General features: G+C 43.9%; 1 protein-coding gene across 4 annotated transcripts in view; it reads right to left on the reverse strand.

Moving 5' to 3' along the window:
• CACNA2D3 (calcium voltage-gated channel auxiliary subunit alpha2delta 3) overlaps positions 1-24,197 on the reverse strand; it is a 1,133,445-nt gene that overhangs the window by 352,408 nt on the left and 756,840 nt on the right. For all 4 annotated transcript variants that reach the window (XM_069736702.1, XM_069736703.1, XM_069736699.1 and 1 more), the window contains one exon: positions 20,161-20,235. In XM_069736702.1, the coding sequence (XP_069592803.1) occupies positions 20,161-20,235 (75 nt within the window). The remainder of the gene's footprint in view (positions 1-20,160; positions 20,236-24,197) is intronic.

Consider the following 24,197-nt stretch of genomic DNA (forward strand, 5'->3'; position numbering starts at 1 on the left):
AGTTTCTATCTCCTTTAGAGTGTCAGCTCTTATGATCAGTGCAATCTTTTCTCTCTCTCCCTTTCACCCGTAGAGTGTAAGCTCTTATTGCCAGCAAGGTCCTCTCTCTCTCTTTTGTAGAATATAAATTCTTACAGTATCGTCAGTAGGGTCCTCTCTCTCCTGTAGAGTGTAAGCTCTTATGGTCAGTGGGGTCCTTTCTCTCCTGTAGAGTGTAAGCTCTTATGGTCAGCGGGGTCCTCTCTCTCCTATAGAGTGTAAGCTCTAATAGTCAGTGGGGTCCTCTCTCTCCTATAGAGTGTAAGCTCTTATGGTCAGCGGGGCCCTCTCTCTCCTATAGAGTGTAAGCTCTTATGGTCAGTGGGGTCCTCTCTCTCCTGTAGAGTGTAAGCTCTTATGGTCAGTTGGGTCATCTCTCTCCTGTATAGTGTAAGCTCTTATGGTCAGTGGGGTCATATCTCTCTCCTGTATAGTGTAAGCTCTTATGGTCAGCAGGGTCCTTTCTCTCCTGTAGAGTGTAAGCTCTTATGGTCAGCGGGGTCCTCTCTCTCTCCTGTAGAGTGTAAGCTCTTATGGTCAGTTGGGTCATCTCTCTCCTGTATAGTGTAAGCTCTTATGGTCAGTGGGGTCCTTTCTCTCCTGTAGGGTGTAAGCTCTTATGGTCAGCGGCGGGGTCCTCTCTCTCCTATAGAGTGTAAGCTCTTATGGTCAGCGGGGTCCTCTCTCTCCTATAGAGTGTAAGCTCTTATGGTCAGCGGGGTCCTCTCTCTCCTGTAGAGTGTAAGCTCTTATGGTCAATGGGGTCCTCTCTCTTCTGTAGTGTGTAAGCTCTTATGGTCAATAGGGTCCTTTTTTTCTGTAGAGTATAAGCTCTTATTTTCAGTAGAGTTCTCTCGCTGACTCCTGTGGGGTGTAAGGTCCTATGTTCAGTGGAATCCTCTCTTTCTCTACTGTATAGTAGGGTTGAGCGAAACGGGTCGGCCATTTTCAGAAGTCGCTGACTTTTGGCAAAGTCGGGTTTCATGAAACCCGACCCGACCCCTGTGTGGGGTCGGCCATGAGGTCGGCAATCTTCTGAATCTGGTATCGGAATTCCGATACCGAGTTCCGATATGTTTGCAATATCGGAAATCAGTATCGGAATCCATATTTAAGTGTAAAATAAAGAATTAAAATAAAAAATATTGCTATACTCACCCTCTGACGCGCCCTGGTACTAACCGGCAGCCTTCCTTCTTTTGAATCAGCGCGTGAAGGGCCTTAGATGACGTCGCGGCTTGTGATTGGTCGCGCGACCGCCCATGTGACCGCTCGCGCGACCAATCACAAGCCGCGACGTCACCGAAGGTCCTTCAAGCGCTGATTCTTAGGAAGGAAGGCTGTCGGAAAGAAGCAGGGCGCGTCCGAGGGTGAGTATAGTATATAGTATATACTCACCCTCGGACGCGCCCTGCTTCTTTCCGGCAGCCTTCCTTCCTAAGAATCAGCGCTTGAAGGACCTTCGGTGACGTCGCGGCTTGTGATTGGTCGCGCGAGCGGTCACATGGGCGGTCGCGCGACCAATCACAAGCCGCGACGTCATCTAAGGCCCTTCACGCGCTGATTCAAAGGAAGGAAGGCTGCCGGTTAGTACCAGGGCGCGTCAGAGGGTGAGTATAGCATATATTTTTTAATTTAATTCTTTATTTTACACTTAAATATGGATCCCAGGGCCTGAAGGAGAGTTTCCGCTCCTTCAGACCCTGGGAACCATTGGAAACCCAATGCACTGCATTGGGTTTCGGGTTTCGGCCGACCCCGACTTTTTTATAGGATCGGCCGATTTCACTCGACCCGACTTTTGAAAAAGTTGGGTTTCGTGAAACCCGACCCGATCCTATAAAAGTAAAAGTCGCTCAACCCTACTGTATAGTATTATCTCTTATGATCAGCGGGGTCTCCTCTCTCTCCTGTAGAATGCAAGCTCTTCTGATCAGTGGATTCCTCTCTTCCTCCTCTGTAAATGTAAGCTCTTATGGTCAGTGGAGTCCTCTCTTTCCTGTAGAGTGTAAGCTCTTATGGCCAGCGAGGTCCTCTCTCCTGTGGAGTGTAAGCTCTTATGGTTAGCCGGGTCCTCTATCTTTCTCTCTCATCTGTAGAGTATAAGCTCTCATTGTCAGTGAGGTCCTTTCTCTCATGGTCAGAAGAGTTCTCTCTGTCTCTCTCTCTCCTGTAGAGTGTAAGCTCTTATGGTCATTGAGGTCCTCTTTTTCTCCTGCAGAGTGTAATCACTTATGGTTATCACGGTCCTCTCTCCTTTAGAGTGTAAGTGGGGTCCTCTCTCTCCTGTAGAGTGTAAGCTCTTATGGTCAGCGGGGTCCTCTCTCTCTCCTGTAGAGTGTAAGCTCTTATGGTCAGTGGGGTCCTCTCTCTCCTGTAGAGTGTAAGCTCTTATGGTCAGCAGGGTCCACTCGCTATCTCTCATGTATATTTTACAAGTCAATACAAGTTTTACAGTATTGAGATTTGCAAGAATTTATTTATCACATTTTTAGGGAAAGTTTGGCAAAGTGATTGAACTCCAATTTCAAAAGATCTCCTCTTCTCTAATCAAGAGGTACTGTATCTCTATGCTCCTGAGGTCACTAGTGGTGCCTTGGATTAGATTATTGGTAATTGAATAAATGGTGGGAAACCTAATGAGCGTTTGCATCCTCCCAATAGAAGACAATAGAGTTAATAGAGTTAAAAACTCTGGATCTGTAATACAGCCAACTTTTATGAAAACAGGATAGGATAGATCAGAGTGTTTACTCGCCATGAGCCGATACCATGGTGGGCCATTTTTGGAGACACCATTGGAGACACATCAAGAAGTAGACCTTTGAGGGTGTTTTTTGTGTAGTACACCAAGCTTGGTGATCCCAACTCACAACAGAAGGTCTGAGCAGTCATGCAAAACCCTAAATAATGGTAAAATGATGGTTCGAGATGTACATTTCCAAGCTGGGTTCACAAAGGTAAGTGCAGGCTACCTGTGTTTAAGTCTTATGGTCCCTTGGGAGGAATGGGATTTGCTGCTATTGAAAGCCTCAGTGCTTAAGTGGGGGGCATTAAGTTTCCCGGTGAGTCGAGGCAGCTTCTGTTATCCCATACTAGGTGGAATACATTTACGCAGAATTTACAGCTATGAAAGACTTAATGCAGCTTTAGTAATCTCTAAGTACATGGTTTTTAGGTCCACACAATATATGGTGACAGTTCACGTTTTAACTAAAACCTAGCAACTACTGTGGCTTCTGGCAGCCGCCGCCGCTCACATTGGTTCCATTCAGCTCCTCTCTGACTTGATCCATGCAGCACAAATCTTTATTTAACAATCGTTAAAAAAGTCATATTTATGTCAGCGAATTCCCCGCGTGCGCTCAGGAGTATGCTTTGTGCTAGGATTTAAGGCTGATGAGGATATTATAGGAGTAATTCACAGAAATATAAATTGATACATTTAGTCGCGAAGAAAGCCCCTTCTAAATCGCCCAATACGGAGAGATTAATGGAACCGTAAATGCCTAAAGTAATCATGCTGCATGACGTCCTATGATATAAAAGAAAGGTGTGAAAAAGTCAAAATTGTGGGGCAAATTGAATTCTTGCAGTAAAGATTTCTTCCCTTTTTAACTTGTGCAAATAACTAAAGGAGAACTCCACCTAAACTCGTCGTCAGATGTCAAATAAATGGCTCCCTCATACCTTTGTGATGGCTTTGCTATGATATAACCAAATAAGCAAATTGCCTCTTTGGAGTACTCTAGTACCACCTATTGGAAGTGGCAATCCTAAAAATCAATATCGACCATTTAACGAGCCTTGCCATATTACTTAGGTTAAAAGTAAAACCAAAATCTCAAATTGCAGACACGTGTTTCAGGTTGTTACCCCTCCTCAGTGCAAAGCAAGCTATCTGATTTGCCTGTATAAGAGGCATCTGACTGGGGTCAAAGGGGTAACGTCTGTCCTGACCTGCCAGGGTAAGGAGACTTATAGGCCATGCAATTCTCCTCTGGGAAATTAAATATGTAAATCGTCTCTTCAGAAAGAAAAAAGACTTGAACTCTAGTTCCGTCTATTGGAAGCAGCAATCCTCCTTACCCTGGCATTCAGGTATGTCACTTTCTATAACATGAAATGTTACTCCTTAAATACCAGTCAGAGGCCTCTCATACAGCCAAATCAGATATCATGTTTTGCACTGAGGAGGGGCAACACCCTGAAACATGTGTTTAGAAATTAAAATTCTGGTTTGGCTTTTATCCATAGTCATATGGCAAAGCTCGTTATAGGGTCAATATTAACTCTTAGGATTGCTACCTCCAATAGGTGACACTAGAGTTCAAGTCCTTTTATGCTCTAAAGAGGCAATTTGCATAATTAATTTCCTAGAGGAGAATTGCAAGACTCATAAGCCTCCTTACCTGGGCATGTCAGGTATGTAACTCTCCATAAGGAGAAACGCTACCCCTTATAATGAAATCAACACATAGCAGTGTGACTTTTTTTTGTTTTCAAAACCAGTGACATTTTTATTTAATTTCTATATGGTCTCAATTTATAACATTATTAACTTTTTTTACATTTTTTATTTGAAAAAAGAAAGTTTTTCTTTGGAACATTTATGTAATTCTCTTTTTTATGATGCCACGATCACCATTGAATGCCTCGTAATAAAGCTTTGAAGTGTTCTCTGACCATGGCGATTTATGTTGGACTTTGCCACCCCAGAATTGCTTACGCATGATGCTAAGACAACGTAAATGTGCTGGAGTTTAGTGCTAGATCACTGTTCATTTATATTGCAGGGTGAGGAGGAGTAAAATGGAACCAATTTTTGCCTCGCAACTATCAGACACTTTCTCGAGTAGACTCCAAAGGTGTCCTTAGTAGCACTTGTCCATGTACCATTGGATAAAAAATGAAGTTTGTGCACTTAGTTAAGACGCTGGCAGTGACGTCATGAAGGTTACTGCAGTTCATCTGCTGGCTCACAGCTGACTGTGACCTCCGATAACCTCAATGATGTTACCGCTCCTCACTGAAGCTGAATCCCAAGTTCAGCTCAGTGTCTCCTGGATTCATGGCTGATCAGTCACATAATCCAGATGAAGCAGAGTTGGGCTCTTCATGGGACAAATGGATTGTCGTTGGACAGGTGAGGAATATGGTGTTTTATTACTTTTTAATTTTACAATAATAAATGGTAAAAATAGGATGAGGAGTGTTTATTTTAATTAAAGGACTTTTCTTGTGTCTCTTTCTTTTCAACATTTGACTATGGGGTTAGTAATGAGGGTGTCTTGTAGACGTCTCTCCATTACTAACCTCTGGGCTTGATAAAACATCTGACATCAATCCCAGTCCTAACCCCCTTACTCACCATAGCACCAGGGCAAGTAAGAAGAGTGAGGCTAAGTGCCAGATTTGGCTCATCTTATGGATTTGCCATTTCTAAGGCAGCTGAGAGCTGATCTTCTTAGCCTGGGAGGCCCCTTCCTAGGCTATTAATATCAGCCCACAGCTGTCTGTTTAGCCTTTGCTGGTTAGAAATTAGGGAACCCTAAGTCATTTTTTTTCTGGGGTTCCTGTAAACTAACCAGTAAAGGCTGAGCAAATTTCTATGAGCTGTTATAAATAGCCTGGGAACCTTTTGGCATATTGGCCCCTCTCCCAGATTATTAACATCAAACCCCTATGGTTGGCTTTCCCTCTACTGGTTATGAAAATTAAGCAGGAGCCCGTGCCATTTTTAAAAATATATATTTATTTAATACAAGATATACACAGCGGGAGAATACAACTACCATCATTGTCGCCCTCGTCACTCTGATCTCAGAGAGACCAGACAACATAAATGAGAGCTGCTCGGCACCGGCGCCGATACGTGTCCCACTAGTGTATCACATGCATGACACACGTATGTACCAGATGGACACAGATTGCACCGGTACTGTTTTTTCCAGTACGTAAAATATCAGGATGGGTGATAGAGACTTTATTGTCAGCAGTGCTGATGTCACATTAACAGCACTGCAGCTAATCAGTGAGCTTCGCGACTCCGAGTGGCTCATGCTGTAACTCGAGCAGAGTTACTATCAGCTATTGGCTGAGTGGTGTTCATGTGACCTCAGTGCTGCAGGAACTAACAGATGCAGAGATCAGCAGCAGAGACTTAGAGTTGGACCTGGGAAGGGTGATTAAAGTAGTTAAAAAAATAATAATTAAAAAAATAATAAAAATAAACTGCAGCCAGAGGAAAAGGATTTTCCGGAATCAGAAAACCCTTGCGTTATGTGCACATTAGATCTGTCCCATCTAGGAGGTGGAGATGCTGCACTGTAGAGCTTATCTGCCCATGCTTTATCCCTGCGCTATCACCACAAGCCATATCTGCAAGAACCTTATTCAAGTCATACAGGGGGAGGAATACAAAGTGGAAAGCTTGGCTTGACTATGCTTCCATGCCCATATGACATGAGTGGGCATCAAACTTTATTTTTAGCCAGTTAATAAAATGGACTAGGGCTACCAAGGACATTTTTGGGGACTGCAGGAAGAAAACGGATATTGGTGGAATTTTTGAGGGCAAAAACCCTCAGACAGGTTCCCTTTAAATTTTAAAGCGCAAATAACAATGCGTCCACCGTTCTTCCAGTTTGCTTAATTATGTCTCCTAGAACAAGGCATAATTTTTAGATTCTAAGTCATAAATCAGATTCGTTCGCTCCAATCTGTACAAATAAGCCAATGTAACTCAGCCGTGAAAACCAAAGAGAAACAGCGTCCTTAATGTATCTTAAAGGTGATTATGTTTGCTGTAAATATATACAGTACGCAGATGTTCCTTCCCCGCAAAGACTTATCCTCCATTTCATGAATGAAGTATGCTAAATTAATTAAATTCCTAAACTGACTTTCAAGCGAAGTTAGCGCTAAGCCGAAGAAAGTCAATGTTGTTCTAAAGAGGGCTAAGCAGTTTTAAAGACACATACCTGAATCGTGAACTCATGCGTGTGCGTGTTGTGACGACATGCACAGTGATACATTGCAAACATATGGACAGAGGAAAAATGTTACTTTGTGCAATAAAAAGCAATTAAAATACTGAGCTGCTCACAGTAGACAAGTTTTGGTAAAGGCTTTATATAGAAGAAAGGGATTATGTTAATACTGCATTTAAAGAATCACTAAAGCACATGGATTTGGAGTGTTTTTTCCCGGTTTATGTAAACTACAGTATTCTGTACTCAAGGCAATTCTAAGAAACATTTTACAGAAACCTTGAAAAAAAAGCAAAGCAGAAGGCACAGCTAGGGAAGGTGAAAGTGCAAGGGTGCTATAAACCAGGCACCAACAGGTCACTCTGCTTTACCTAAGGTGCTAGAGGGAATCTGTCAGCAGGTTTTTGCTTTGTAATCTGAGGACAGCACTAAGACACTGATTTCATTGACTTATAAGGCTGTGTGCTGTTGTTTCCATACAGTGAATGTTTTATCAGCAGGTGATTATGTAGCGTCCCAGGATCCTGGTGATCAGAGTGGTATTGCTTTCCTCCCGGGGAGAGTGATGCTACGTTTGGAGGCAAGGAAGGATAAGTGCATCCAGGTATCACAAACATGCAACACATTCACACTCCAGGCCACCAGGGGGAGCTTTTGATCCTATTTATTAGCTGACTCCCCATATATATATAACTGGTAGTCTGTAGGGAAAGTTAGTCAGTCCTTCAGGGAAGCTGTTCCTGGCAGGAGCGGATTCCTGCCAGAGGACGGAGGAGAGGGTACACAGAGCTGTGCATGCCCTAAGAGCTGCATCTCCCAGAAATAGACATTTTGAAAGCAGAATTGTATTGCAGTGAGTGTGAAGGAAAGCAAAGCACAGGAGAGGATACCAGAAGGAGACCAGCCAGGAGCAGGCTGCCTCCTTCTGAGGCGCAGAACACCAGTAGCCGGAACACCGAGGAAGTAAGGACCTCTATACCTTACTTCAGAGACTGGCAGGAAAGCTAATTGCACATTACCTGTCCGCACCTACACCCAGGAGGCACGGTTGCCCCCTTCAGAGGCCGGGGCATGCTAGAGTCCCTATAAACAGCCTCAAGCCACCAGTCATACGGGTTTCAACCTATCCGACTACGGGAGAGAGAGAGACACCACATCTGTGAGGCCCTTATTTGAAGCTTATGCAGTAAGGGACTACCCCACTACAGCGCAAGGGAAGGCTATTGATTTCCACCTGGACAAGGGGACTCTGGAATTGCCTCCAAACTGGGCCATACTCTACCTGCCCTGTGATCGGGTGCCCTGGACTGTGGCTGCTGAAACCAACAGTAAACAAGGTAAAGAGACTGCAATCCTGTGTCCTCGTTCTTCACTGTACCTCTCACCATTCTACCATCTACATACTGGGAAGCCCTTGGGATATACTTCACCTGTGGGAAGGTATACCATCTAGCTGCCATAACATTACCCCTTAAAGCAGCGTCGGTCACCCTGACCGAATACTACAGGTGGCGTCACGAACACAAACTTTATTTTTTTAAAGACCTTTCCTTTTTATACGGACGTCCCAGGGCCACGGACCGGGTCAGCAACCATGACATCCCCCCTGTGAACCGCAGGACCCTGTACCGAGTAACCCCTTTGCCCTGACGGGGTGCTCCAACTTGGCGTCACAAAAAGGATCTCCTGACCCATCAAAATGGGTCATGTGCGCCTAAAGGACTGTGCCTAACTGTTTTTGTGCTCAGAGACTGTGTATCGCAAAAGACCGCCAAAATTGCCGCCAAAACCGCCACCATTACAGCGCCACAAGGAGCCCCAGAGAAGAATGGCGTGCCATTATGGGAGGAGACTACCAAAGCTGCACGAACAGTGCTGAACGCCCCCTATGAATGCTATTACACGATGAGGACCTGCCCATCTGCCAAAAAGGTCCGCAGAGCTGACTGCAGTGAAAAAATGGAAGTCGGTCCTGTGCAGGAAGATCGCACTGGAAGAGTTGCAGTCCGGGCAGCAGCTGACTCCAGCATCCTCATCAGCAGAGCAGATCGGCATCGGTGGAACCACATCAGACGCAGGTACTGAAAGCGACGACGAGACGCTGACAGGCCAGCTCCCAGCACCCATAGGGACACCGCTGGAGGTGAGCCCCAACGGGGTGGTTTTCCAATGGGACAATCTGAGAGCAGAACCAATCGGGTCCCCTTGGGAGTCCCGACTAGAAGGGTCCCATATTGAAGCCCTCACCTGGGAGGAATATAACCGACGTCTGGTGCTAAAATTGGAAGAGGAAAACGGGAGTGAGGCCAAACACAGGGCGCAGACCCATAACACCCAGTGAGGTGACAAAAGCCCAGCAAGATGAGGTATAGTAGTGGCCTTCTACCCTAAAAGGGGTTGGGGTTTCATTCAGGAATCCGTGCTACCAACGAAGGTCTATGTCACCCGCAGTCATGTGGAATCTCATCTCCGGGAGGGACATCCTGAATGGGATCTATGCCAAGGGGATCATGTGACCTACACCCGTCACTGGGATGACAAGGGCTTGTGCGCCCGGAACGTTAAGAAATGCATACCCACCACAGTGCCACCTAGTGTCAAAGTTGATACCCCCACTATCCCTCCAGTTACAGAGCCTGCAACTCCTCAAACCAACACTACTACTACTGTGTGCATAATCACCACCACTGAGACAGCTGCTGTGGCAACTACAATAGCTGACATATGTACTCAAGCCACACAAAATTTGATCGTCGCTAATGACTTGACCATACATGAGAGGCAAACCCATGATGTTGATATAGCATCAGATAACGATCTGGATACAAATCTTTCCGGGCCAAGACGTGTTCGATACCAACTGGTGCCTTGGAAGCTGCTATAATAAAATATGCCAAATGTGAAAAATTACTGTATATAGTTAACCGTTAACTCTTTGCTGCTCCTGTTTAAAAGTTCACAAACCCTACCAGGGTTTCTTCTAAAAGGGGTCCCCTGTTTAAAGGGATCCTATGTTTTGCACAAGTTGCTCGCTGCCTTTCATTCAAAGACACTGGAGTCATGGACAGTGAATGGCTCATAAACTTTGCTTGTAAATAGTTTGCACCTTCTTAAAGGTGCTTTCTACTGGTTTTACATACAAGTTCTTAAAGGGACTGTTCCCATGTTGCCTTAAAGTTTAGACTTGTTTTCCAGAGACCTGAAGGAAAACCCGTTTGGTGCAGCAGGATTCCAGGTCTGGATACACGCCTTGTAGCCCGCCCAAGCCAACGTTGGGGGTTAGTGATGGGTCCCTCGCATCGTTTCTGCTGTTACAACGTTATTGATTGACTTGAGTATTATTAGCACTACCTCATTGAAAGACTTGAATACTATTTAGACCCTTAAAGGGAATGTTGAGTCGTTGCACTTTGCCAGATAGACTTGTATGTTGCAAGATGGAAAGTTAATATATCAAAGAGTTAACATAGTAAATAGTAATAAAATTGAGATTTAGATTGAGACAGATAGTAGGAAAATGCTTAATGATACACTTTTGAATAAACTGAAAAGAAGATATTGTAGATTGTAAGCTCTCACGAGCAGGGTCGTCTTGTGTTGCTTTAATTATTGTATTGTTAACATTGTTACTTATGACTGTTGTGTTTGAAGCTGTTAAACTGTAAAGCACTACGGAATATGTTGGCGCTATATAAATAAAGATTATTATTATTATTATTATATGGTGAGCCCTTGGGGGTTGATAGACAGTTCTGCACTTGAATAAAGATTAAATGATTGTTTTGCACTTTGAAATCCTACGATAGTATACCCATAGTGGGTAATTGTATTTCATAGTTAGTTCATAGTGATATTGTTTTATTACATTTCTATATTCACAAAAGTACGCATACAATGTAGATAGTTCATGCAACGTTCAAGTGTCCTCACCTCCCATAAAGGGAAGCTCTAGTTATATAATATTAATTAGTTTTATAAGTTTTATAGCATTCAAAAAATTGTATGTCTTTTTGCTAACATCTATTGTTGTTCTTCTTTTCCCAGTCTGGGAGTACTGGATTTAAAAGGGGGCGCCCCAGGGTCCTGGTCATCACAGTGGTATTGCTTTCTTCTCGGGGAGAGTGATGCTACGTTTGGAGGCAACGAAGGATAACTGCATCCAGGTACCACAAACATGCAACACATTCACACTCCAGGCCACCAGGGGGAGCTTTTGATCCTATTTACTAGATGACTCCCCATATATATATAACTGGTATTCTGTAGGGAAAGTTAGTCAGTCCGTCAGGGAAGCTGTTCCTGGCAGGAGCGGATTCCTGTCAGAGGACGGAGGAGAGGGTACATGGAGCTGTGCATGCCCTAAGAGCTGCAGCTCCTAGAAAGAGACATTTTGAAAGCAGAATTGTATTGCAGCGAGCGTGAAGGAAAGCAGAGCACAGGAGAGGATACCAGAAGGGGACCAGCCAGGAGCAGGCTGCCTCCTTCTGAGGCGCAGAACACTGATAGCTAGAACACCGAGGTAGTAAGGACATCTATGCCTTACTTCAGAGACCGGCAGGACAGCTAATTGCACATTACCTGTCCGCATCTACACCCAGGAGCCTCAAGCCACCAGTCATACGGGTTTTGTCCTATCCAACTACAGGGGACAGAGAGAGAGACACCACATCTGTTAGGCCCTTATTTGAAGCTTATGCAGTAAGGGACTACACCACTACAGCGCAAGGGAAGGCTATTGATTTCCACCTGGACAAGGGGACTCTGGAATTGCCTCCAAACCGGCTGAACTCTACCTGCCCTGTGATCTGGTGCCCTGGACTGTGGCTGCTGAAACCAACAGTAAACAAGGTAAAGAGACTGCAATCCTGTGTCCTCGTTCTTCACTGCACCTCTCTCCATTCTACCATCTACACACTGGGAAGCCCTGGGGATACACTTCACCTGTGGGAAGGTATACCATCTAGCTGCCATAACATCACTCCAGCGGACCCCTTAAAGCAGCATCGGTCACCCTGACCGAATACCACAGGTGGCGTCACGAACACAAACTTTATCCCTTTAAAAGCCTTTCCCTTTTATACGGATGTCCCAGGGCCACAGACTGGGTCAGCCACCGTGACATCCCCCCTGTGAACCGCAGGACCCATACTGAGTAACCCCCCCTTTCACCCTGTGAAAAAAATGAGACCTCACGCGGTCTGATTTTCAGGTATTGTCAGAAGAGTGAAGGTGGAAACAATTTTTATTTCTCCACGAATGAGAAAATTGGATGACTCTCGGACCACACTCCGATCAAACTCTGTTCAAACACAGTGGGTGGAATTTGATAACTTCGCCTACGAATTGTCTTTCAAGATTTGTACCAAGTTTATTGTTTGTTTAACACACTTTCTGGATCTAGTTCAACATGGGGGAGTAACTTTGTTGAATGGGGCACGATTCAGAAAATTTTGCCAAATTTTTGGCACAAATTTCTGGGGCAAGATAAGCCAACTAATACGTGGTGTAAATTCAGACTAAACCATGTAAAGAGGCGCCATATTTATTAAATTGCACAAACCACTGTGATAAATCTGGTGCATTTTAAGACTGCCTAGTCTACGTTTTCACTGTCTAAAAATTAGGGAGTATTGATATTTGCCATTTTTTTTATTTTCTACAGTATTAAATCTACGAAAATAAAATGAAAATAAAACTAAAGGAATCCTGTCATCAATAGGGATGAGCTGACCTGTGGAAGTTCGGGTTTGTCAAGTTCGACCAAACTTTGGTCAAAAGTTCGGTTCGGGTACCAGAACTTGTACCTTAAATTGAACTCCATAAAAATCAATCGGGACCTGAACTTTGGAGCTGGAAAATCTCTCTCACTTTCCTCCCTGGACTTTCGAACTGTAAAACGTACTTTCAGGATAAGTCCGTGATTGGTGGTCAGCATTGGACACTAGGTGTCCGGTACGAACCCCGAACTTTACAGTTTGGGTTAGCTCATCTCTAGTCATCAGCTGTTACTCTGCCCAAACCCCGGGCAGTCGGAGTCTGACCAAAGCTCCAGTATTGCCGTCATTTATTGTTTACTCTGTAACGCAGCTCTGGGAACCTACTTCTGACTAGTCATCCAAGACACACTGTGTTTCCATCAGGCTTTTCAAAGTATGTTTTCTCTGAAACGCAATAGCATTTCCGGGGAACCCATACACAGCTGCATTAGTGCAGATCCTGTCTAATCCATACTATTTGTGGTTCGGGCACCTTTAACTGAATGACGGATTCCCTTTAATGTCATGAGAAGCTAAAGTACAGGATAGCCACCCAAAGGTAGCTATTTAATGGCGCTTTACAATATCTCATCATAATGCAAAATTCAACCTGCTTTGGAGGTGCTAGTGGCCCCTTTTCTTCATGGGCTCCTGTGCATTTGCACAAATGGCAGCAATGTTACGTCCGTCCCTGTCGCTATTGATCAGCTATTATTTGCATCAGTGGTATGGGACAACACGGCCCCGCACATTGTATAGTGTCCCTTGCCCATAAATGAAGTTTATAATGGTAGGTTAGCTGGTCTCGTATGAGCTTAGCCTTTCTGCATACAGCATCTGTGTACATATGTGAGATTGTGAGCACGGACTAGTGTGAGAGATCACAATCTGTGCACCGGGCTGAAGCCGCAAGGGGAAATTAGGGTAGTGATAGCTTGTTGTGAGACCGAGAGGGAACCTGTCAAGTCCCCAAACGCTGTTATATAGGATTAATCTGAAGTATTACAGTGTTACAATGCACAAGCTGTCAATCAAAGTGTCGAGGCAGCGCTATGTACTGGCCGCACCTCTATGACCGAAAGCCGGCAGCTACCTGGAGGAATAAAGTTCATTTTATCCCTATAGCTGCATTTTCAGTAAGTAGCATTGTAACGTTAGTAACCTGCAGATTAATGGCATTTCAGTACGTGACAGGTTCCTTTTAATCCCTTCACCCCCGGGTAATTTTCAGTTTTTGGTTTTCGATTTTTGCCCTCTTTCTTCTAAGAGCCATAACATTTTTATTTTTTAGTCCACATAGCCATATGAGGGATTGTTTTTTGCGGGACGAGTTGTATTTTTTTGATTCACACCCTTGATTTTACTACATAGTGTACTGGAAAATGGGGGGAAAAAATCCAAGTGCAGTGAAATTGCCAAAAAAAATATTTAGTTTTTATTCACCATGTTCACTATATGGTACAACTGACCTGGTAATATGATTCTCCAGATCAGCACCAATACGCAGATACCAAACATGTATAGGTTCTTTTTATATTTAAGTGGTGAAAAATAATTCCCAAATTTGTAGGAAAATTCGTTTTCTGAGCGTCTCCACTTTTAGGAATCTGGGGCTGGGTGAGGGCTTATCTTTTATGCCCCAAGCTGATGTTATTGATACTATCTTGGGGTAGATACAATGTTTTTATTAACCAAAAAACATAATCCTGGAGTTTCAATTGATTTCTCATTATGCCGTTTAACAAATGGATTAATTTGCTTTATATTTTGATCGGACATTTTTGAACTCAGTGATACCAAATGTGTATTTTTTTTTAAATATATATATATATATATATATATATATATATATATATATATATATATACTAGATGGCAGCCCGATTCTGAAGAATCGGGAGTCTAGAATCCATATATACTTTATTTATTCAAATGTAAGAATAATACAATTAATAAATAATAGTAAGAAAGAACAAAAATAATAGGCAGTATATGGAGAAAACACCAAACAAAAGTTCAAAATTGGTGTGAAAATGTCACTGAACCACTTCACAACTACCGTATATACTCGAGTATAAGCCGACCCGAGTATAAGCCGACCCCCCTAATTTTGCCACAAAAAACTGGGAAAACTTATTGACTCGAGTATAAGCCTAGGGTGGAAATGCAGCATTTACCGGTGAATTTCAAAAATAAAAATAGATCATTATTTCCCCATAGCTGTGCCATATAGTGCTCTGCACCGTTCATATTTCCCCATAGGTGTGAACCATATAGTGCTCTGCACCGTTCATTGTGCCCCCTAGCTGTGCCATATACGGTGCTCTGCACCGTTCATTGTGCCCCATAGATGTGCCATATACGGTGCTCTGCACCGTTCACTGTGCCCCATAGCTGTGCTGTGCCATATACGGTGCTCTGCACCGTTCACTGTGCCCCATACATAGCTGTGCTGTGCCATATACGGTGCTCTGCACCGTTCACTGTGCCCCATACATAGCTGTGCTGTGCCATATACGGTGCTCTGCACCGTTCACTGTGCCCCATACATAGCTGTGCTGTGCCATATACGGTGCTCTGCACCGTTCACTATGCCCCATACATAGCTGTGCTGTGCCATATACGGTGCTCTGCACCGTTCACTGTGCCCTATAGCTGTGCTGTGCCATATACGGTGCTCTGCACCGTTCACTGTGCCCTATAGCTGTGCTGTGCCATATACGGTGCTCTGCACCGTTCATTGTGCCCCATAGCTGTGCTGTGCCATATACGGTGCTCTGCACCGTTCACTGTGCCCCATAGCTGTGCTGTGCCATATACGGTGCTCTGCACCGTTCACTGTACCCCATAGCTGTGCTGTGCCATATACGGTGCTCTGCACCGTTCACTGTGCCCCATAGCTGTGCTGTGCCATATACGGTGCTCTGCACCGTTCACTGTGCCCCATAGCTGTGCTGTGCCATATACGGTGCTCTGCACCGTTCACTGTGCCCCATAGCTGTGCTGTGCCATATACGGTGCTCTGCACCGTTCACTGTGCCCCATAGCTGTGCTGTGCCATATACGGTGCTCTGCACCGTTCACTGTGCCCCATAGCTGTGCTGTGCCATATACGGTGCTCTGCACCGTTCACTGTGCCCCATAGCTGTGCTGTGCCATATACGGTGCTCTGCACCGTTCACTGTACCCCATAGCTGTGCTGTGCCATATACGGTGCTCTGCACCGTTCACTGTGCCCCATAGCTGTGCTGTGCCATATACGGTGCTCCGCACCGTTCACTGTGCCCCATAGCTGTGCTGTGCCATATACGGTGCTCTGCACCGTTCACTGTGCCCCATAGATGTTCCACATAAATTTGTGCCGCCGCTGCCGCAATAAAGAAAAAAAAAAACATACTCACCTCCCTTGATTGCAGCTCCCGGCGTCTCGTTCCGGCGCCTCCATCTTCCCGGCGTCTCTGCTCTGACTGATCAGGCAGAGGGCGCCGCGCACACTGTATGCGTCATCGCGCCCTCTGCCTGAACAGTCAGAGAGCAGAGACGCCGGGAAGATGGAGGCGCCGGCCGGGAAGATGGATCGGCGCCCGGCGGCTGGAACGAGGACAGGTGAATATAACATACTCACCTAGTCCTGGCGATCCTCGCGCTGTCCCCTCCTGTCTTCGGTGCCGCAGCTTCTTTCTCTATCAGCGGTCACCGGCACCGCCGATTAGAGAAATGAATAAGCGGCTCCGCCCCTATGGGAGGTGGAGCCGCTTATTCATTTCTGTAATGAGCGGTCCCACGTGACCGCTGAAGAGAGGAAGAAACTGCAGCGCCGAAGACCGTGGGACGGCAGGGACAGCGCGAGGATCGCTGGGACTAGGTAAGTATGCCTCAGCGCCCTCACCCCCTCACCCGCCGACCCCACCGCTACCGTGACTCGAGTATAAGCCGAGGGGGGCACTTTCAGCCCAAAAATTTGGGCTGAAAATCTCGGCTTATACTCGAGTATATACGGTAAATATATATAGTTTTGGTAAATGGTATTATCATTTTTTTGACGAAATTCGGCAGGAGCTTGAAGAGCAACGTCACTGGGCCCGCCTCCACGCAGTAGAAACTTGCTGTGAGGTAAAAATTCAAAAATCACACCAAAATGGCGGGCGGAGTGTGTCACAGTACGGCACGTTTCTGATTGGTCGCTCGCAGCAGGCGGCAACCAATCAGACACTGGACACTGTTGACGTCACTTATCTCCGGACATTAGCTCCGGACATTAGCTCCGGACATTAGCTCCGGACATTAGCTCCGGACATTAGCTCCGGACAAAGCCACGGAAGTTGGCACAAATTGCAGGAAGTAGTATTCTAGGCAATTATATATTAGATATATATATATATATATTTTTAATGAGGCACAAGGGGGTGATATGAACTTTTGTTTTTTTTTTATTTTTTTTTACTTTTTTTTTAAACTTTATTTATTAGTCCCCTTACGAGACTTGAAGCTGCGATCATCCGATTGCCTGTGCTACACATAGAGGTGCTTCAGCCCTGCTTTGTATAGCTGAAATCACAATCTCCTATGAACGCCGGCCACAAGCCGGCGTTCATAGAAGATTCGCAATGACAGTCTCGGAAGCTTTTCTGCAGAAACCCCACTGTCGTGACAACCCATTGGCGCCTTGCGATCACGTGACAGGGGATGGGCGGGGTTTGTGACGCGCTTCTAGCTTTGCGAGTGATTGACAGCAGCACTTAACTGGTTAACAGCAGCAGGTTGGTCTCACATCCAATCGCAGCTGTTAGAGAATGTCTGTGTCGGCCTCTAGCTCCTCCCTCCTCCATAAAACTTTATAAGCACCAACTGTCATTTCCTATCTCAGTAACGGAACAGTCTGCATCACTGAAGACCGATTTTCTCTGTGAATTGTTAATATTGAGAATGAAAGATCCGTCCAGGAGGACAAAAAAAAGCTGATTTTTCCCATAAGATATATTACAAAGTTTCCTATTTCCATGTAATCTACAGAATTAGGAAATCAATAAAGCTACAGTGACTCTTTAATTACTAACCCATATTTATCTATTTTCTATTTCAGCTGTTTTTATTTTTCCTTATTGCATATAACATTTGCATCTTTTCTCCTGAACAGATATGAAATCTACATTTTTTTTAAATACTTTTTCGATATATATGCTATTGGAATTATTTACCTTTATTATTTTATTTTGAGTTTGACAAAGAATGGGAAAAAAAAAAGTTAATTTTCAAAAAAAAAAAAAAATTTTTTAATCCCATAAAGGAACCTGAAAATATATAAATAATGTATTATTTTGTTTTCATTTTTTTTTTTTTTTTTTACAGTGCTGCAAAATAAAAAATATTAAAGTATGCACATGCAGTCAGTAAGGGGTCATTCGCTGGTGGTCCGTAGCCTGAAAAAAAAAAACATAGGGAGCAATACACGGAGTATTCCGACCAATAGCTGGGTCACTGGCAATACATTATGGCGGCAGGAGACATATATAGTAAATACATGTCAAAACAGACCCGAAGCTGAACCAAGGGTGCCGGCTAGGCAGCTCTTCTTCATACATAATTGGAAATACAATTTATTGCCTGTAATTACTATGAATAGTAATTATAGGTGGGGACCTCAGGACCGGCAGAGACATATTCGATTCCTCTGAAGCTGCTTAATAAACATCAATAATCTTTATAAGCATGAAAGTTATTCTGCGGGAGTTTCATGTTTTGCAATTATCGGGTGCCAGCTCACCGGGCGCTACAGAACCTGGCACCAACAGTAAGTCATCACTTCTCTTGGCAAGTAACACAATATAAATATGCAACGAAACCAAACCCTTATTGAGTAAAATGACCAGTTCTTATCTGTCCATCCAAATCGGGACTCAATATAGTCATCGGTTTAATCAGATTTTTTTTTTTAATAAAAGGATTCTGCATGTAATCTGAGAGCAGCATGATGTAGGGACAGAGACCCCGATTCCAGCGATGTGTCACTTACTACACTCCGTGCTGTTGTGTCAATAAAATCAGTGTTTTACCAGCAGGAGATTATCACTGCAGGACTAGGTGTCACATGCTTACCGGTCCAACCACGCCCCTCAGCACTGATTGGAAGTCAACGTACAGTAAACACAGAAAGCTGCCAATCAGTGGTGTGGGCGGGGTTATACACAGCTCAGCATTCAGGGAACTGCCAGAACTACCGCAGATAAAACATTGATTGTATCAAAATTACAAAATGCAGACCAGCAAGTGATATATCGTTGGAATCAGAGTTTCAGCCTCTACATTATGCTGCTCACAGATTACACAGTAAAATCCTGCTAACAGACTCCTTTTATCACAAAGACAGCCAGTCCTGCCACTCATTGCTAAAAGGGGTTTGTTATTTTGAAACAGCGCCTCTATCGTTGACAGGTTGTGTCAGATATTGCAACCAACTCCTTTCAATTAAAAGCATCAGAATGGCAATAGAGGACCCAAAACAATAGAAAGAAGCGACGTTTTTTTTCTAAGAAACAAGATAAACCCAGAAAATGTATTTATATTCTTTCACAGATGAAAAAAAACATTTATATAGAGATTTTCGGATTTATTAAAGATACAATATAAAGGCGATCAGAGATAGGGGGGAGCCCTTCTTTCTTAGTTCACATCTATGATCCAGAGGCGAGTGCGTCTCTCTGGAGGACTCTGAAGTTCATTGATTTCTAAATGCGACATGTAATACCTCGGTTCACCAGCGGAGGCACTGCAGGAAAAGTGAACACTTTAAAGAAGGTATAAAATTAGTTGAGCAAAAAATAATATATATATTTTTTCTATTAATGTAAGGAATTGGTCTATTAATCCAAGTGGTTCCAAAATGCTTTTACATTAACCCATTCATTCCAAGACGTTTTTTTTTTTTAACCAGGCAAACCTTGCAGTATACTGTATGATACAGACTTAAGACATACAATGTAGGGATACAATTTCTGACTCTTATTTTCTATAACCAAATCCCATAAACACATATTACCTCCTGGTTATGGTACAGAGTGGCATTATTTAATCCAGAAAAGAAAATACATTTTACATTTTTTTTTTATGTCGCAGACGTGTATAAAATTCCATAAACCGTGTGCAGGGCAGGATGGTTTTGAGATCTGGTTTTAATAAATTAGAAAATTAAATACGCTGAAGGGAAAAGTAAGAACCATGGCGGCCAAGATGGGGAAAGACGGTGCGGCAGCGCCACCTACTGCTAGAATTGGCGTATTACATGCAGTATCCTGCTTTCTCCAGCCATTGTATAAGCAGAATGTACGAATCCAACAGCTGTAATATATATATATATATATATAAGTATATACTTACTAGTGGCCTCAGTTCTGGATGAGTCAGGATGTATCCATTGTTTGTAATAGCAAAAGCATATCCGTGAATTCCCAGCTGGAATGAGAAAAACGGAACTTAGAGAATAATTAAACTGACAGCGCAATTTATAGATAAACGATTATAAGATACTATGCATTTATTTAAAGATATATTCCCTGAAAAAGCAACATTTATTGTGTAACATTTATACCTGGAATGATTTTTTTAAAAATTATAATGTGTCAACTTGGCGCCCCCTGGTGTTCCTTTGACTCCGGGCCAGTGGCCACACATGCTCGGTAAGCTCAGTCTCATTGCTTAGCTTATATGGTACATGGGTGGTCCCTGTTTAGTCGCCCCCTTCTCTCACTATGCCTGAGCCCTAAACTTCCTCTCTAGACAATCACCTTTAATTTGTATCTTTCAGTATGACACTATTTTGCTTTGCTTGATGGTGTAATCGGAGCGCTGAACGGTGGTATAATGTGGGTACCTTATGGTACTATTATGTGGGCACTGTATGGCGGTATAATGAGAGTACTCTATGGTATTATCACAGCAGTCATTTTGGATCTGACAGTAGAAGGTCATTGTGCTTGGCTTTGCAAGCACCTTCTTGATTTTCATCTCTGTATTGAGCGATATCTTCTCCCTTTAGAACCTAGCAGTGACCTCCACCGTCTGCTGCTTATTGACACACCCTTGCTGCATGTTTAAAAACCCTGTGTCCCTTCAGCAAGGTGCTGGTGTTAGCTCTGTTTACCTCTGGAAGTGCTAGAAGTCGACTAGTTTCTTCTTGGAGCCTCTTGCGGATTGCTGGCATGAGCTCTCTTGTGTCATCTTAAGCTAAGTGTATTCCCTCGTTAGCCTTCCTACTATGTCTTTAGTGGTAGTGGGGACCGACTAGCCGCTGTCCCTCCCTATCCAGGACTTATTGCTAGGGGCAGTCAGGGATTAGGTTCCTGCTCTGTGATAGGAACAGGACCTATTTAGGAATGTTTCGGGCAGACAGGGTGTTGTCAGATCTGCCTAGAGTTCTCCACTCCCCACTTTTCTAGTGTTTAGGCTCCCCGTCCCTATTCCCGTTGTTGTGCACCTAGCTTCTCCCTCACCCAGCGTGACAGGTATGTGGTAGATGGGCTCACTTTGCTAAACACGGCAGTAGATACAGGTACACTGTCTCTTTAAATTATAAACACAGGACAAAACAGGAAAACAAACCAAAACAGTAGGCAGTATGCATCTGCGGGGATCCAACCACTCAGAATAACAACCACTCACTGGTTCAGTTTTTCCTTCTCAGGACACAAAGCACTGAAGTTCCTCTCTCAAGCTCTACTGAGCACCGAATACGTCTAGATTCCCACTATTTCATTCCCAGTCCACAATCTGGGGTGGAGATAAGGTGGACAACCTCCTCTTTGGTCGTCTACAAAAGCCCAGCCCTTAAAATGGCCAATTAACCCCTCTCACCACATAGTGTGCTGGAGGAAACGTCTGGGATTCAAATCACTGAAGCTAATAGCCTCAGTGAAACGTATCTCCCATCCAGCACTTTGCCAGTGACTTTGTCATAGGTAGTATTATGTGGGCACTGTATGGTGGTATTATGTAGGCATTGTGTAACAGCATTGTAAGAGCACTGTTTTGTGGTATAAGATGAGAACTGTATGGTGGTACAGTATACTAGTAGTATTTTATGGTAGTATTATGTGGGCACAGTATGGTGTATAATGGGAACAGTGTATGCTTACATGTGAGCACAGTATGGTGGTATAATGGGAACAGTGTATGGTTATATGTGAGCACAGTATGGTGGTATAAGGAGAGTAGTGCATAGTCATATTATGTGGGCACTGTATGGTGGTAAAATGGGATCAGTATATGGTCATATTACGTGGGCACAGTGTGGTGGTATAATGGAAGCAGTATATGGTCATATTAAGTGGGCACTGTATGGTGGTGTAATGGGAGCTGTGCATGGCTATATTATGTGGGTACTATATGGTGGTAAAATGAGAGTAGTGTATGGTCATATTATGTGGGCACTGTATGGTGGTGTAATGGGAGCAGGTCATGGTTATATTATGTGAGTACTGTATGGTGGTGTAATGAGAGCAGTGTATGGTCATATTAAGTGGGCACATTATGTTGGTATAATGGGAGCAGTGCATGGTCATATTATGTGGGCACAGTATAGTGGTGTAATGAGAGCAGTGCATGGTCATATTATGTGGGCACTGTATGGTGGTGTAATGGGAGCAGTGCATGGTTATATTGTTTCGGCACAGTATGGTAATAAAATGGGAGCAGTGTATGGTCATAGTAAGTGGGCACATTATGTTGGTATATTGGGAGCAGTGCATGATCATATTATGTGAGCACGCTATGGTGGTATAATGGGAGAAGTGCATGATCATATTATGTGGGCACAGAATGGTGGTGTAATGGGAGCAGCTCATGGTCATATGATGTGGGCACAGTATGGTAGTGTAATGGGAGTAGTGTATGGTCATATTATGTGGGCACAGTATTGTGGTGTAATGAGAGCAGTGCATGGTGATATTATGTGGGCACAGTATGGTGGTGTAATGGGAGCAGGTCATGGTCATATTATGTGGGCACAGTATGGGGGTGTAATGGGAGCAGATCGTGGTCATATTATGTGGGCACAGTATGGTGGTGTAATGGGAGTAGTGTATGGTCATATTATGTGGGCACTGTATGGTGGTGTAATGGGAGCAGGTCATGGTCATATTATGTGGGCACAGTATGGGGGTGTAATGGGAGAAGTGTATGGTCATATTATGTGGGCACAGTATGGGGGTGTAATGGGAGTAGTGTATGGTCATATTATGTGGGCACAGTATGGTGGTGTAATGGGAGTAGTGTATGGTCATATTATGTGGGCACTGTATGGTGGTGTAATGGGAGCAGGTCATGGTCATATTATGTGGGCACAGTATGGGGGTGTAATGGGAGTAGTGTATGGTCATATTATGTGGGCACAGTATGGGGGTGTAATGGGAGTAGTGTATGGTCATATTATGTGGGCACAGTATGGTGGTGTAATGGGAGTAGTGTATGGTCATATTATGTGGGCACAGTATGGTGGCATAATGGGAGTAGTGTATAGTCATATTATGTGGGCACAGTATGGTGGCATAATGGGAGCAGTGTATAGTCATATTATGTGGGCACAGTATGGTGGTGTAATGGGAGCAGTGTATAGTCATATTATGTGGGCACAGTATGGTGGCATAATGGGAGCAGTGTATAGTCATATTATGTGGGCACAGTATGGGGGTGTAATGGGAGTAGTGTATGGTCATATTATGTGGGCACAGTATGGTGGTGTAATGGGAGTAGTGTATGGTCATATTATGTGGGCACTGTATGGTGGTGTAATGGGAGCAGGTCATGGTCATATTATGTGGGCACAGTATGGGGGTGTAATGGGAGTAGTGTATGGTCATATTATGTGGGCACAGTATGGGGGTGTAATGGGAGTAGTGTATGGTCATATTATGTGGGCACAGTATGGTGGCATAATGGGAGTAGTGTATAGTCATATTATGTGGGCACAGTATGGTGGCATAATGGGAGCAGTGTATAGTCATATTATGTGGGCACAGTATGGTGGTGTAATGGGAGCAGTGTATGGTCATTCACTTGCAAATTATTTGATAGTATGATAGGAGCACCACATGGTCCTATTCTAAAGGTAATATTATAGTATGTTTTTATTTAAGCATCGTATGTTACTATTATTCAGGAAGTCTTATGATTTAATTAAAGTGGATTTAGCACCAAATTTCACAATACAGACAGAATACATTATTAAATAGAGCTCTTAGACTTGATGTGATTGTTGTATTTACTTTGAAAATCCATGCCAGAATGACTGAAAAATCCTGTAAGTAAGATGAGCATTTTAAGAGTCTAGCTATGGAATAAATTAGCTCACAAGCCCAAATGTTCAGCCTTCGCCCACCCGGCCTGCCTGACAGCTGCAGCTTGTACTGAGCAGTGTGGGA

The sequence above is a fragment of the Ranitomeya imitator genome, chromosome 8 (assembly GCF_032444005.1).
Source record: "Ranitomeya imitator isolate aRanImi1 chromosome 8, aRanImi1.pri, whole genome shotgun sequence".
NCBI classification, from domain to species: Eukaryota; Metazoa; Chordata; class Amphibia; order Anura; family Dendrobatidae; genus Ranitomeya; species Ranitomeya imitator.